This window comes from Phytophthora cinnamomi, assembly GCF_018691715.1.
Source record: "Phytophthora cinnamomi strain GKB4 chromosome Unknown Contig2, whole genome shotgun sequence".
Taxonomy (NCBI): Eukaryota; Oomycota; class Peronosporomycetes; order Peronosporales; family Peronosporaceae; genus Phytophthora; species Phytophthora cinnamomi.
The window spans coordinates 1,189,451-1,204,379 of record NW_027150935.1 but is presented as its reverse complement, the minus strand read 5'-3'; the positions used below and the strand labels follow the sequence as shown (position 1 = coordinate 1,204,379).

The window sequence follows — 14,929 nt, the reverse complement described above, 5'->3', positions numbered from 1 at the left end:
GCCGAGATCTGTAGATACCCATACTGAGCCAACTTGCTTCAAGAGTGGATTCAAGGGGCACAAGGCACCCGTGTGTCCTAGCAAGGGCCCGGTTGCTAAACAAACTAGGAGGCTCGGTGGGCTGGCGCCCCACCAAGGAAAACGCGGCTGTAGTCGACCAGGCGGCAGCGCAGCGTCAAGCCTCTGGCCATCAAACACACGTCGACTACGAAAACGACGACGTTGTGGTGATGCGCTAGAAATCCTCTCCTCATGATCACCTTTAGCAGCCAGACCTGGTCCAAGACCAGTCTGTGTCTGCTTTTATTGATAGCGGTGCATCCTTCAATACAGTGTGCTCGCAGTTCGCCACGCGTGTTGGACTGAGCGTCTACGAGCATGCCCGACTGCTGACAATCCGCCTTGATGGCGGAAACCAAGCTGTCATTCCCCGGCGAGTGAAACCTCTCTCTCTATTACTGTACCTGACTTTCTATTTACACTAATGGGCGTTCGTGATGGAGACCCCGGAGTCATGCGACGTCATGCTGGGCATGCCGTGGATCGAAACGGTGAGCCCAATCATCGACTGGGTAGCGAAGACGGTGCGACAAAAGCCGGGCGTCCAGCCAGGAGTCCGTGTAGGTGGGCGACGATGCAGTCACCCGCGCATTTCTCCGAGGCGGCGTGCTCAGTATCGTGTGCGTGATTATTATACTCATAGTCACCAGTCCGAGGTGGACCGGACGAGCTTAGTCCGGTCTCGGGATGTCCTAAACTCCTACAAGCTGCTGACAATGAATTTTGTTTCCTGATTAATTCTGCAGACGAGACCACTTTGGTCCCGAAAGCAGCAGCGGCCTGGAAGGCGCTCGAGGGTACAGAAGTGTACCCATTGTTGCTGGAATATAGAGATATTGTATTCAGATCAGAATTACAACCGTTCCCTCCGGCTCGCCAAGGCAACATGGATGCGAGCATCGACGTTACAGACGCGGCGCCCGTTCACCGGAACCAGTCCCCGTTTTCAAGGGCGCAGCGCGAGGCAATCCTGGAATGGACGCGCTAGATGCTTAAGGCCGAATTGATCCGGCCGTCGTCTTCGCCATCCGACCTTCTGTGTGCAGAAGGCCAGCGGCGAGTGGCGGATCGTTCACGATTATCGTGGAATCTACGAGATTCTGCGCGCGATGTCTCGCGGGTGCATGTTCTCAGCGTTAGATTTGCTATGGGGCTTCTTCCAGGTCAAGTTGCGAGAGGATTCTATTCCCTACACAGCGTTGTCCACGCCCGATGGGATTTCGAGTACCTGATGATGCCTATGGGGATTTCATGTAGTCCGTCATGGTTCAACCGACTGGTGCAATCGATATATGCGCGGAACAGCCGTTGTACGTGAAGATCGAGAAATATGTTTTTTGCGCGCGCGAAATCCCCTGTTTGGGTGATGTTGTTGGTGTGGACAGCGTGCGGATCGATCCCGTCAAAGCCGCAGTCATCCGGGACTGGCATTCGCCCGGGACCAAGCGCGAGTTGCAGTCTTTCGTCGGGACCTGTGTGTACGTTAGCCGATTTTGCGACGGGTTTGCTGTGAACGTCGCCGTGCTGATCGAACTTATTAAAACCAAACGTCCGAAGGACCAGATTACATTTTCCTCGGCGCAGATGGTGGCGTTTGAGACGCTCAAGCAGAAGCTGTCATCGGCTCCGACTCACGCCCATACAGATTTCGAGAAACCGTTCCACGTGAGCGTGGACGCCTCTGATTTTGCGGTTGGTGGGTATTTATTCCAGTATGGTGATAGCGGTGTGGAACGCATTATCGTGTATGACGGTAGGAAGCTTTCACGAGCGGAGCTAATTTATTACATACATGTGAAAGGAACTTCTAGCAGCGCTGCACGCTATGCGAACCTGGAAGGTATATTCGCTAGACAAGCCTTTCTTGCTCAACACCGACCACTGAACGATTGAATCCTTACTGCAGCAGCAAACGCGCTCGCAGAGATTACCACGGTGGCTAAACGAGATCGCGCTATTCCAGCCTCGTTTTTGGTGGATCGCCGGCAGCACCGATACCGTTGCGGATAGTGTATGAAGACGACCCGACTGGTTCGACGACACGAGCCGTCCTATCAGTTTCTCGGAACTGCTACACCAGCTCACCTCCAATACGCCGACTCCGAGGAGGCAAGTGCTTTTGCGCAGCAGGTCACTCACCCCGTTGACATACTACGTATGTGCAGGCGTCACCAAGCTACAGACCCCATATTCGGCCAATTATGCAAGGCATCGTCTGAGATATTGACACCGGGTCGAGGAGACTTCGCCGTTTTACCATCGCCGATGGCCTTTTGTATTTCCAAGTGTGCCCTGATTCAACTCAGCGATTGTGTATTCCGGACGTGACAGAGTTGCGGAACATAATTCTTGTAGTGGGCCTACTTTGGCTCACTACTTTAGCTTACACGTCGCGCTGCGTGTATGAGGAAGCGTAGGAGTTTATTAATAATTTGAATTAATTATACTTGAGTCCACAAGTATAATATAAATCAAATAAAACACCAAGTAGCTAATTTAAGGTAAAATGAGAACTGTATTGTTTGTAAATTGATCTTCCTCTAAAATCTGCTAAAAACTGTTTATCATCTATGAAAGGGTTGGCAGCGGCTGGCTGTCAGAGCCCCGCTAATATGCATGTCTCTGATTGGTAGAAAGATGGTGCTTTCTACCAATAGGATATTTTGGGTATGTGTGGACCACTCACTGTGGTGGTCCACTTCAATGTATCCATTGGTGTGTCTTACACCAAGGTGAGGAAGTATCCAAAACTTTTAACAGATAACCTATCTGTTAAATTCACAAGTGGCTTGCAGCCACTTGTGCGTGTAACCCCGTTACACCATCCCCCCTTACGGTTAGACGCGCGGGGTCCCCGCACGTCAATCTTTTGGAATTGGCCATTCGTCAATTCTCCGCGTTTGGAGAAAAATCCGCGCTCATTCAACGATGAGCGCGCCTCAGAAGAAGTCCACAAAGTCGGTGGGGAGTCATCTCTCCATCGAGGACTACTTCGAACGCCAGAAGGCGAAGTACGACGACGTCGTCGACTTCGACGACGACGGTGAAGATATGGAGGGCGAGGAGGACTCGCCCTCAAAGCGTAAAGACTCAGTCTCGAGCAAATCGCTCGACCCTTACGCCAAGAACGTTCGTCCGCGTGAAGGGGACGAATCGGACGCTTCGAGTTCGAAGCGTTCGCGTACTGAGAGCGATACCCCACTCGCTTCCGCTGGGGCTCTCAGTACTCCGCGCGCTGTTGCTGCAGCGCGTGATTTCAAAGCTCAAGGCTCTCCGCGCGCTGCGCCTGCAGCGCGCGATCCGTGGATGCCGTCCGCGTCCGAGATTGCGGACCGGTATGGGAACTCGGTACCTCCGAATGAGGTACCTCTGTACGTATGCAGCGCCATCAAAGATGACGCTGTGGCTGCCGAGCTGCACTTTGATGCGGAAACGCATCAAAGGCGCGATTACTACATCGGACTCTTTCATGAGCTCCGATGGTTTCAAAGCAAGAAGACATCTTCTCGCAGCAAAGTGCCCGAGTGGCAGGCACTTTGTCAAAGTTGGAACGCCTTTGTTGAAAACTTCAACAAGAAGCCCAGTGCTTACCGTGATCGGATTAAGCAAGCGCGTGATCGCTTCGAGACATACTCGAAGCGTGGAAAGCTGGAGCAACTTCATGTTGCTGCTGAGGAGGCTAATGTGCCGTGCGCTGTGCCCGAGGGCTTTCAGTGCACGAAGTGCTTCCCAGGCGCGGTCCGCTTGAGCGACCGCGACCTGAACGGGTACACGTCGTTTCGTGTGCCCGAGAGTCTCAAAGAGCTCCGTGCTAAGTTCTTAGCACGTGAGGGTTCGGGTGCTAGCGATGATCGCAGCGCTCGTATTACTTCCGCTGCACCAGCGCGTACTGCTCCTCGTACGCCCTCACCATTTCCGGAACGTCCTCCAGCAGGACGTTCCGTGGTTCCCACGTGTCGTGTTGGGGAGGGAAACCTCTCCAGCGAATGCGAAAACAATCCGGACCTCGGATTGTTTTCCTATGATCAACAATTCGCTGGATGATCCAGCGAATTTCTCCGCGTGCGTCTCGCAGCGGTGGCGGAGGTGGTGGTAACACGCCCCGATGGTCAACGCCGTGTTGACCTTCATCTCGTGTTGCTCCACGACCAAGTGACGGTCGTGGAGTACCTTCAGAGCGCGGCGGTTGCCGCTCTGTTCCTTCGTGTCCCGGCTCTGGCGGTCTCCCTGACCGCCTTGAACGTGCCGGTCGGGCTGTAGGCCCGACTGTATTAACTGCTGCAGCGCGACAACGCGCTGGAGAGGAGGGGTTCCCCTGCCGAGTCTGTCTCTTCGGGTCAGACGAGCCACTTGGCTCGTGCTGGAGGTATGGCTTTAACCGCCCGACATAAAATGTCGGGTGGAGGCGCATGCTAGACGGTATGTCTAGCGTGTAAGCGTTGCCGTGCCGTGCCATCACCGTGAATGGCCCGATGAAGCGCGAAGCAAGCTTACTTGCTCCGAAATCCGAAACTGCATGTTTAGGCAGGTTTTGAGTAGATAACAAAACCAATGAATCCACGTTGAATTCATTTGTGTTCCCCCTGCCAATATTATAGGCGTTCAGCTTCTGTTTATCCACAGAAGCTGCAATCGTGTCCTGGACAAACCGAATTACGGCTTGTCTTTTATTGATGAAGCAATCGCATCCGAGCTGAACGCGTTCAGCTCGCTCTCCGCTAGAGGCCCGGCCTCTGCGTGGTTCTTCGCGGTGTCTGCGCCCTGCGCAGACCCGTGGTCCTTGTTCCTTGTGGAGTCTGTGTTCTGCCCAGACTCATTTTCCTTGTTCTGGGGGTCAGCGCAAGGCGCTGACCCTTGGTTCTTCCTGCCAAGGTCTGCGCCCCGCGCAGACCTGGTTGTCTTGTTCCTTGTTGTCGCGGCTGACACTGTGCAGGTGTCAGCGGCTTTTTGCGACTGCTGTGTTGCAGTCGTAGATCCTCCCCCACTTAAAGTGGGAGTCACCACTCCGAGTAAACTCGGCAGACGGGGATGCCGCATGACATTCACATAAAACGGTGTATGCCCGGTAGAGGCATGCACCGAGTTGTTGATGGCGAATTCCGCCATCGACAAACACTCGCTCCAGTATTGGAACGAGTGAGCGTAGCTCTTCAACATATCGACGAGCACGCGATTCACGCCCTCGGTTTGACCGTCCGTCTGCGGATGATCCGCAGTCGGCATTGAAATCTGGCTCCCAAGAAGTGTAAACACTTCTTGCCACAGGTGCGCTGTGAAGCGCGGGTCTCTGTCCGACACGATGTCGGTCGGCATGCCATGGTGTTTGAACACCATGTCGACGAGCAGACGGGCCGTCTGCTTCGCGGTCACCTCTGCTGGCACCGCAGCAAGATGTACCATCTTGCTGATGCGGTCTACGAAGACCACAGCACCGGTATTCCCTCCGCTGTCCGGGGGAAGACCAAAGATGAAGTCCAATGACATGGACTTCCAACACTCCGACGGAGTCGGTAGTGATTGCAAATGAGCCTGCGCAAACGGCGCAGGCTTTACGCGTTGGCACACCTCGCAAGCACGGATGTACTTGCGCACCCACTTATACTGGTGGTGCCAGTAGAAGTCGCGCGTGAGAAGGACGTAAGTCTTCTCACGTCCGAGATGTCCCGCAGTCGGGGCATCATGATATTCGTACATGATCCTGAGTCGCAGGTCATGGTCATTCGGTACGACAACGCGATCCGCGTTGTCGTCGACTGCATTGTAAAGCAGTAGTCCGTCGTGCACCCGATATCGGTGTGCACGCGCACGAAGGTGCTTAGGCAACTTCTGACGAGCCTTGTCAGAAGGTGTTGTGCCATAGGCCAACAAGAGTTTCGCGTCCGCGTCGTGCGCGTACGCGGCCTTCACATCGTCCAACAGAGACGATGTGGGTTTGCTCGATCGCATGGCGTCAATGGCATTGACGTCAGCAGCTTCTGCGTAGTCCGGCCGACGTGATAACGCGTCGGCCACTACATTCAATCTTCCGGGTTTGTATTCGACCCGGAAGTTATACTCCACAAAGAATGAGAGCCATCTCGCCATTCTTTGTGATATGAGTGGCGACTTCACTGCGGTACGCAGTGAAGCATGGTCGGTGTAGACCACAAATGGTCTACTTCCAAGCAAATACACTCGGAACTTTGCGAGTGCGTACTTCATGGCAAGGAGTTCCTTGTCATGCACCGGATAGTTGCGCTCAGCTGGCTTCAGCTGACGCGATTGGTAGTAGACGACGCGATCACGGCCCTCGTGATCGTGCTGCATCAACGCACATCCGATCGCGAAGTCGGATGCGTCACACACGACGTGGAATGGGCGATCTTGGTCAGCCACTGCCAAGATCGGTGCCTCGGTCCAGCCCCGCTTGACTGCATCGAATGCCTTTTGGCAATCGGCTGTCCAATTCCACACGGCTTCTTTCTTAAGAAGTTGTAATAGCGGGCGGATCTTGCCCGCATAATCCTCCACGTACTTGCACAAGTACGTGGCCAAGCCAAGGAACTGCCTCAGTTCCTTGACACTTGAAGGCGTTGGCCATTCATTGATCACCCTGACCTTTTCCGGGTCAGGGCGAACACCATTCTTCCCTACGAGACACCCGAGGACGGGTATCTCGCTCGCCCTGAAGAAACACTTCTTCAGGTTCGCGTAGAGCTTATGCTTTCGCATAAGCTCAAGTAGCTTCCGGAGATGCACCCTGTGCATCTCTACGTCGGTCTTCCCGTCCACAGCCCGGCTGTGGATGAACACATCGTCGAAGTAGCTCGGTGCGAAGTCGCGCACCGAGCACAACAAGTGCGTCACGCACCTGTTGAAGGTCACAGGGGAGTTCTTAAGCCCCTGTGGCATCACTAGCCATTCCCAGAGCATGCCGCTTGGCGTGCTCACTGCCGTGAGAGGGATATCGCTCTCACGCTTTAGGATCTGATAGAATCCATCTCGCAAGTCGAGAGCACTGTAAACGGTACTCCCGGCCATCGAATCGATGATACCATCTTTTCGCGGTATCGGCGTCTGCGCCGGTACCGTCGCATCGTTCAGCTTGTTATACGCGTGAACGATGCGCCATCCGCCCTGTGGCTTTTTGACACAGAACGTCGGAGCACTGTGCGGGGACTTCGATTCCCGCACTTGTCCAGCTTTGCGACGACTTTCAAAGAAGTCGTCGATCGCCTTCACTCGATCTCGCGGCAGTGGCCACTGCCGCGTAACACAATACTTCGTGCCCGGCACGAGATCAATCTCGTGCTGAATGCACTTATCCTGCGGAAGCTCCGCAGGAATCTCTTCCGGGAGTACGTCTTTGTACTCCCTCAATAATTCGTAATAGGGACTCGACTTCAGCGAGTCCCAGCCCCCATAGGGTAGTAGGCTTCTCTCAGCAGTGTATCATATTCAAAACCGAGTCAGTCATTTTCTTAGGCGGCTTGTGAACGATGTGATTAGGTGTAAGCTTCTGGGAATCACTGTCAATATTGAAGAATCTGCTCACACACAAGCGACTGCAGAACCTGCATTCAGATAGTGTTAGGGGAAACAGATCATACGCGAAGGTATTACCCCAGCATTGTTACCGTTTCGAGGGGTCGACATCTGGCTTCGTGCAGAGCTCATTGCTGCACAAATGATGTACCTGACCGCCACAAACACAGCAAGGAGATGCCTCCGCTATATCCCTCCAATGATAGCCAATCTTAGTGCGCTTCATGGGTTTGTTGCTTGCGCCGCAAACTGAGAAATGAGCGACGGAGCGAGTGGGGGAGGCCGTGAAGCCACCAATTTTCGCGCCCTACGAAGATCTCACATGGGTTGAAGTTTGGGGAACTATAGTAGTGCTAACTAGTACTACTAATGGTCTTTGTTCTCTCTACTATCCAATTAGCACTACTAATCGGCCAAGCCACCAGTACTATAGTAAAGCACTACTAACGCTACTAATCTTTGGTCTACTACTCTACCACCAGTCGTACTTAGCGAAGGGGACCAGTTCCCCGTCGAAGCTGATATTGGGATCCGCAGGCGCCCTCGCTGGCCACAGTCAGAAGCAGGCGACGGCAATGGTGCGCACCAAGGGCCGCGCCAAGCCCAACGTGGCCGGCGAGCGCTACGACTCGAATGCGATCCCGATGGCGCAGCCGGCGCCCGCGCAGGGCCGCACGCGGCCGCTCCCGGGCGCCTTCAACCCGGCCGACCTCATGGGCATGCTGGGCGGCGGCGGCGGCGGCATGCCCGATATGTCCCAGATGATGGAGATGATGCAGGGCATGGGCGGGATGCCTGGGATGCCTCCAATGGGCGGGATGCCGCCCATGGGGGCCATGCCCGGCATGATGCCTGGCATGCCCGGGATGCCCGGCATGATGCCGCCCATGGAGCCCGCGCGGCCCAAGCTCATCTACGCGTACGGCCTGGCGGAGGGCGCCCCCACCGCGAGCCTCCTGACGTTCTACCCGAACTACATCGACGGCCGCAAGACGGTGCAGCAGGGCCGCCGCGTGCCGCAGCTGCAGGCGTGCGAGGCGCCGCTGGCCGACGAGATGTCGGAGGTCTGCACGTTCCTCCAGCTGCCGCACGTGCTGGAGCCGGCCAAGAAGTACCCGCGCGACTGGCTCGTGTCGGGCCGCGTGCGCGTGCGCCTCGTGCGCGACGACGGCTCGCCCGAGAACGCCGACGTGCCGACGCGCAAGGCGCTCATGCTCAAGATGGCCGAGCTCATCCCCAAGCTGCAGAGCCGCAAGCTGCGGCTGGAGCGGGAGGCCGACGAGGCCAAGAAGAAGGCGGCGGCGGCGGCCGGCGCGGCCACGGCCAGCTCGGGCGGCGGCAAGAAGAAGGGCAAGAAGAAAGGTAGGAGATAAACACGTGCTGACGGCACGGCCATGGGTTGGCTGGGACGTGCTGGAGATGCTCGAGAGCAGGAGTAGGGACGACCTCAGGCGACAGGCTAGAGCCTGTGGGGTCTATCGGTTGAATACGGTGCCGTTCGATCACTTCACGCTTTATCCATTGTGCTGCTTCTCGAGTTGGCTTGCTGTCGGCACTGGTCACGTCTAGCGGAGAGTCTTCGTAGGTTACTGCGCGCCAGGAGGCCCGCGACCTCTTCCTCGACCGCGGCCGCGACCGCCAGGAGCAGCAGGACGAGCGAACTCGCGCGGCTTGAGCTCCTCCTCGGTCTTGGGCGGCGCCAACTCCGAGCGAATGTCGTCGACCGCGCTGCTCGGGTTGTTGATCTCGATCTGAACGGGGAGATGGCAAGACATGTCAACGCAGGAGGCTTTCGGCACGAAGACGCGTCGAGTAGTATCTGCTTACCGTGTGGTCAAACGTGATGTTGAGCTGCTCGTTAGCCACAGACAGCACGGTGGCCTTGCACGTCGAGTAGACCATTTTCAGGCGCACAGGCGAGTCTTCCGGGCACACGTACATGAAAACTGCCGCATTCGTCAAGAACCACAGTTAGTAGAGCGAAGTCTCAAGACACGATGATCCGTGGACATCGAATCAAACTCACTCAATGCCGACGCAGCGCCAGAGGCCACGGGTCCGCGGTAGCGGTAGGCCACGAAGCTCGGCGCGCGGCGGTCGAGCGTCGTAGGCACGTCGATCAGCTCGACGCTCTCCAGACTCTTGACCACCTCGACGCTCTCGTTGTCCTCGCTCAGTTTCTACAAGTTGAAGACGCACCAAACACAGTCGGCATCCGCTTCCCCCCAGCACCCTACACCACACTACACTGCTCCTTGCTCTGCTCTGCTCACCATGGCGATCCAGTCGAACTTGTTGTCCTGCAGCAGGCGCAGCTTGTCGCGCACGTTCTGCGTGATCTCGAAGGGCACGACGCCCATGGCGCTGGACTTGACGTTGGTGTCGCGCTCCAGCATGGCCGCCTCCTTGAGCAGCCGCTCCGACTCGGACAGCGGCGCGTCCGCCGCCTGCTTCTTGCGGGCCTCCAGGAAGCTCTCCCACGTCACCTCGCTCTACCTCAGCCAGCAACAAAAGCACAGCCGTCACCCCCTCCGCTCTACCGTTCTCCCTCTCTCTCTAGCTCTCTCACGCACCAGCTCCGTGGCGTGGAACTCGCCCGAGAAGTAGTTCAAGCCCAGCTGCTTCTTGAGCGAGTCGCGCGACGACGAGTAGAGCATGCGGTCGCGCACGCTCACGCCCTCGGGCACGAAGGCCAGCAGCACCCAGCGCAGCGCCGCCACGCTCGTGTCGGGGCACAGCAGCACGAACGCCGCCTGCTCGGCGCTCAGCGCGGTCGCCGCCAGCTGCGCCACGTCGGCGCGCGGGTCGGGAGTCGCGGGCCCCGCCGCGCCCAGCACAAACGACTCGTCGTCGATGCTCACCTTGACGTAGCGCAGCTTGCCGCTCTGCGCGTCGGCGAACGCGCGCTCCAGCTCTTCGCTCAGCAGCAGGTTCGCTCTCGCCATGATCGAGGATTGATACACTCGTAGTCAGATCGGGAGGCGATTGCGGCGCATCAAACCCCTCCTGGAGCATACCAACACGAGGGAAGGCAACAGCAGAGGTGGACAAGTTCGAACTCTGATCTCATGACATTTTTTTGCCTGCTCTCCGAACGCTGGGGTGTCGGCTGATAACGCCAGAAGACGAACAATGAGTAAGTTCCTACAGCTCTCTGTTTACACTTGCGGCGACGTCCTATCACTCCGCCTTGAAGAACTGCAAAAAAGGCACGAGCCAGACCATTGTGAACGTCAGTTAGGTTCTCCGCGATCGGTGTTGTCAGCAAGTAAGTGCACGTACCGCATCGTCGGCGTATGCGAACTCGAGGCAGTGCAAGGCACCAGAGTAGAGTCGCTCCCGCATGGGCTCGTTCTCCTTCAGGCCAAAGATTATGATCCGCGCTTGCGTCAAGTAATCGTCGTTGCTCTCCTTGAAGCGCTCGAACAAAGCGGCCTGCCAACATATTCACAACAACGCTTAGTTAGATATTGGCAGTGTAGCAACAGCAGATGAGTGAGCGCACCTCGATCTCCTGCGCCAGGTCACGACGCGTTGATCCTTCGTGGTCTAGGATTTTACTCAGCATCTCCGCAAAAATCTTTCGATTCTTGTCCACATGCTCTGGTGCTTCGAAAATGTCCTCCTTGTCTTTCGCCGCACCATCGGCAGAGTTCTCCGCCTCCTTCACAGGCGAAGCTGGTTGATTGTCCTCCGTAGTTGTTTCGGGCTTCTCAGCAGTATCCTCACCCTGTGCTGGCGGATCCTTCGAAGGAGCATCCTTCACGACCACATCTTCCCCGGATTTGCTAACTATCTTCTCCTCCTTGGTCGTCACTTTCTCCACCTTGGTCACCACAACCTTATCATTAGTTGCTACCGTCTCTGTGGCCGCCACCTTCTCTTCTTTGGTCGTTACTGCGTCGATCTTTGTTGTCGCGTTGTCTGATTTCTTTGAAGGTGAAGGAGACTTGGTAGGTGGTGACATGACTGTGGGGCTGTCTTTGGCATCACCATTGGCTGCGGGTGCAGGCGGTGGCTCGCTCGTAGATTTCTTCTGGTGTTCTTCCGACTTCACAAAAGCTCCGTTCTCAGCCTTCCGTTTCTTCGTACCGTGTGCGACAGCATCGTTGTGGTTTTTCTTGCCCAAATGGGAAATCTCTGTGTCGTTGTTCAAGATCTTGATCATGTGCTTTCGGAGTGCGCTTGCTGCTTGACCGACCGTGGGGCTTAAGCTTTTGCGCAAAGTCGCAATAATTGCAGCCAAGCCTGACCGCTCGACATCCGAACGGTACATGAGCGTTTCTCTAAACAACTCCTGCATCATGGCAACTAGCTCGTCGTTATTCCGCGTCGACTCCTTCGCATGCAATCGTGCCATTTTGCTCGCGAATAAAGCAAGATCGCCCACTTTGTACTCTCCCTTGTCTTTCTTCGTCTTCGGCTTGGAGCCACTCAATTTCTTCTTGGCTGCCTCCTCGGTCATCTCGCGAATATCGGCTGACTTCACGGTCTTGTGCGGAACCACCAGTTCAATCTCCTTCTTGCGTTTGCTGTCAATCTCAGCAGAGCCATTCGACTTCGAGTGCTTGACAGTAGCTTTAGGTGCCTTCTTGGCGGACCCTCCCGCGGCGTTCGCACCGTCATCTGCTCCCTTCTTCTTGGGCGTTTTGCGACTCGCTACCTTTGCCTTAATCTCCTCCTTGCTCAGCGTCGGGCCCGCCGCATCCTCCTCCTCTTCCTGTGTCGTAGTTGCAACCGCCGTCTCCTTTCCACCCTTGTCATCTGCCGCTTCCTCTGCGTTTTCTCCCTTCGCTTGTCGCTTCTTCGGCGTCTTTTTCGGCGCCGGCTTGGCGGCTGCTGCTTTGTTCTTCGGGGGTCTGCCGGGCTTTCGCTTCACAGGTGGAGGGGGCTCGACCGCAGCCCCCTCCTCTTCTTCCACCTTCTCTTCCGGCTTCAGCAGGCCGTCCGCCCTCTCTTCGATGGGCAGCTTGATCTCTTTCTGCACACACACAACACAAACACAAAACCCCACACGCAAACTCCCCAGTCAGAGGCCATTGCGGCAAATGCGCCTCCCTTCAGCTCTGCCTGCACTCACGTCCGCCACTTCGATCGCCGCCATGAGCTTCACCCGCCGCTTGGGCGCCTTCGAGTCCTTCTCCGGGTGGCCCTCCCTGTAGTTGAACTTGGCGTCGTCCCACGGCTCGATCATCTTGAACGACACCGGCGCGCTGCCAGCAGGCAGCACCAGCAGTTCAAAACACACAGCAACAACATGTCAGCGTCAGCTCAAGCACCAGCGGCCCTCCCCGCTCCGCGGCCCGCACGTACAAGTTGTTGGACACGAAGAAGAAGACGAGGAACTTGGTCTCCAGCGCCTTGACGGCCGTGTCCTGCAGCTTCTTGGGCAGCAGGCGCGGGTCCGTGATGATGCAGGGCCAGTACGGGTAGCCGCCCATCTTGGCCCAGACCACCTGGCCGAAGCGGCCCTTGATGTCGTCGCCCAGCGCCGCCACCTTGCGCTCCACCTCGCGCTGCTCGTCGTCCGAGTCGGGCGCGGGCTCCGCCTTCTTCTTGCGGCCCGGGCCGCGCTTGGCGCCCTTGGCCGCCGTCTTGGCCCGCTTCTTGGGCTGCTTCTCGGGCTCCGACTCCGTCTCGTCGCCCTCGGCCGGCGGTTTGTCGCTCCTGGCCGCGCGCGGGCTGGGCGTGCGGCGCTTGCGCGGCGTGTCCTCGCCGCCCTTGCGCTTGGCCGCGGCCTGCTGCGCCTCGGCCTCGGCGGCCACGGCGTCCACCGTCATCGTGTGCTCCGCCTGGGCCTGGGCCGGCGGCTCCGGCGCGGCCTGCTGGGGCTGCTCGCTCATGGGCTTCTCTCGCCTGCCTTTGGCTCGGATTTCTTCCTTGTGCGATGCGGCGAGGGCAGCCACTGGGCGGGTGGGCCGATTTTTCACTTGCGCTTTGTATGGCGGATCTTCCACGTTCTCGAAAAAGATGGTGTGACACACACGAGGTAGAGCTACCGTTGAAGGGCAGAATATAGAGCGGATTGTATGCGGCAGATTGAAGGAGGAGAAAAGGGTTTCGGAGGTTATCGAGGAGTGTATTAGTCGAGCCCTCCGCTGCGGCGGGAGCTTGAGGTCGCATTAACCAGGTGCCATCGCATAACACCGTCGTCTATTCCATGCGGCCGCCCACGCGCCACAGCAGAGCGCAGCGTCACCCCGCGAAGACGCTCCGAGCGTACTTCATCGTCGAAAAGAACGAGGTCCTTGGTGGAGTGAGTTGCAGCACATCAAGAGCAACGAACCGTCCAGAGCTGGCGGCAGGACGCTTAGTCCCAGCCGCTGCTGGCAGCGGGGGCGGCGGCGTCCCAGTTGGACGTGGCGGCGGGGGCAGCGCCGGCCTCGCCCGACCACTCCGTGTTGCCGGCCGAGGTCCACTCGGCGTTGGCAGCGGGGGCGGCGGCAGGCTCAGCGGCGTACAGAGCGGGCTCGGCAGGGGTCTGCGAGGCCTCGCCCCAGCCGGCGCGGGCCTGGGCCTCCTCGGCGGCGGTGGCCTGGGCCTCCTCCGCCTTCTTGAGCTCCTCCGGGTCGCGGTACAGGAACAGGTCCACGGCCACGTCCCAGGGCAGCGCGCGCGAGATGGTGCCGCGCAGACGCAGCACCTCGCGGGCGAGCAGCCAGTAGAGCAGGCCGATGGACAGCTTGCCCTTGTTGTTGGCCGGGATGGCCACGTCCACGAACTGCAGCGGCGAGTCCGAGTCGCAGAAGGCGATCACGGGCACGTTGACGAACGAGGACTCGCGCACGGCCTGCGAGTCGGTGCGCGGGTCCGTGATGATGAGCAGGCGCGGCTCGCGGAACTGCTTGGTGATCTGGTTGGTGAACGTGCCGGGCGTGAAGCGGCTGGCGATGGCCTGGCAGCCCGTGTGCTGCGCGAACTTGAGCACGGCGCGCTGGCCGTACGGGCGGGCCGAGATGGCGATCACGTCCTCCGGGTTCTCCACGGCCACGATAACGCGCGCGGCCAGCATGAGCTTCTCCCACGTCTTGCCCACGTTGATGATGTGGATGCCGTCGTTGCGGCGGCGCCAGATGTAGTCCGACATCTTGGAGTCGGCATTGCGCGTGCCGATGTGGACCTGGGCGGCCAGCATCATCTTGATGTCCTCCTCACGTTGGGTAGCCATGGCTGCGATCGATTCCTGTTCCTTCCAAAGAGCGATGAATTGTGAGCGGCTGGCCACAGGGGCAGGCACTTGCGGCCACCGCCAGCCAATGGCTGGGGTGTTCATTGGCGTGGCCCACATGAGCTCGCAGAAGGAAAAACCTCGGGCGATTGTGGAGATAAAACCTTGACGTTAGTT

At 57.8% G+C, this 14,929-nt stretch overlaps 4 protein-coding genes across 4 annotated transcripts; 1 reads left to right on the top strand and 3 right to left on the bottom strand.

Moving 5' to 3' along the window:
• Positions 1 to 8,159: 8,159 nt before the first annotated feature.
• Positions 8,160 to 8,957, top strand: IUM83_12353 (Transmembrane protein; the record flags this gene model as incomplete). Its single annotated transcript, XM_067936974.1, has 1 exon — positions 8,160 to 8,957. The coding sequence occupies one exon, from the start codon at positions 8,160 to 8,162 to the stop codon at positions 8,955 to 8,957; it is 798 nt and encodes a 265-aa protein (XP_067800137.1).
• Positions 8,958 to 9,170: 213 nt separating this feature from the next.
• On the bottom strand, positions 9,171 to 10,529 carry IUM83_12352 (twinfilin-like protein; the record flags this gene model as incomplete). The annotated part of the gene is made up of 5 exons (XM_067936973.1): positions 9,171 to 9,335; positions 9,412 to 9,530; positions 9,611 to 9,764; positions 9,858 to 10,076; positions 10,158 to 10,529. The coding sequence occupies 5 exons, from the start codon at positions 10,527 to 10,529 to the stop codon at positions 9,171 to 9,173; spliced, it is 1,029 nt and encodes a 342-aa protein (XP_067800170.1).
• Positions 10,530 to 10,764: 235 nt separating this feature from the next.
• Positions 10,765 to 13,427, bottom strand: IUM83_12351 (Transcription elongation factor S-II, central domain; the record flags this gene model as incomplete). The annotated part of the gene is made up of 5 exons (XM_067936972.1): positions 10,765 to 10,782; positions 10,867 to 11,019; positions 11,090 to 12,565; positions 12,665 to 12,797; positions 12,898 to 13,427. 5 exons carry the CDS (start codon positions 13,425 to 13,427, stop codon positions 10,765 to 10,767), a joined length of 2,310 nt encoding a protein of 769 aa, XP_067800168.1.
• A 467-nt stretch (positions 13,428 to 13,894) lies between these two features.
• IUM83_12350 (Ribosomal protein S2) lies at positions 13,895 to 14,752 on the bottom strand (the record flags this gene model as incomplete). The annotated part of the gene is made up of 1 exon (XM_067936971.1): positions 13,895 to 14,752. One exon carries the CDS (start codon positions 14,750 to 14,752, stop codon positions 13,895 to 13,897), a length of 858 nt encoding a protein of 285 aa, XP_067800169.1.
• Between the last annotated feature and the right edge of the window lie 177 nt (positions 14,753 to 14,929).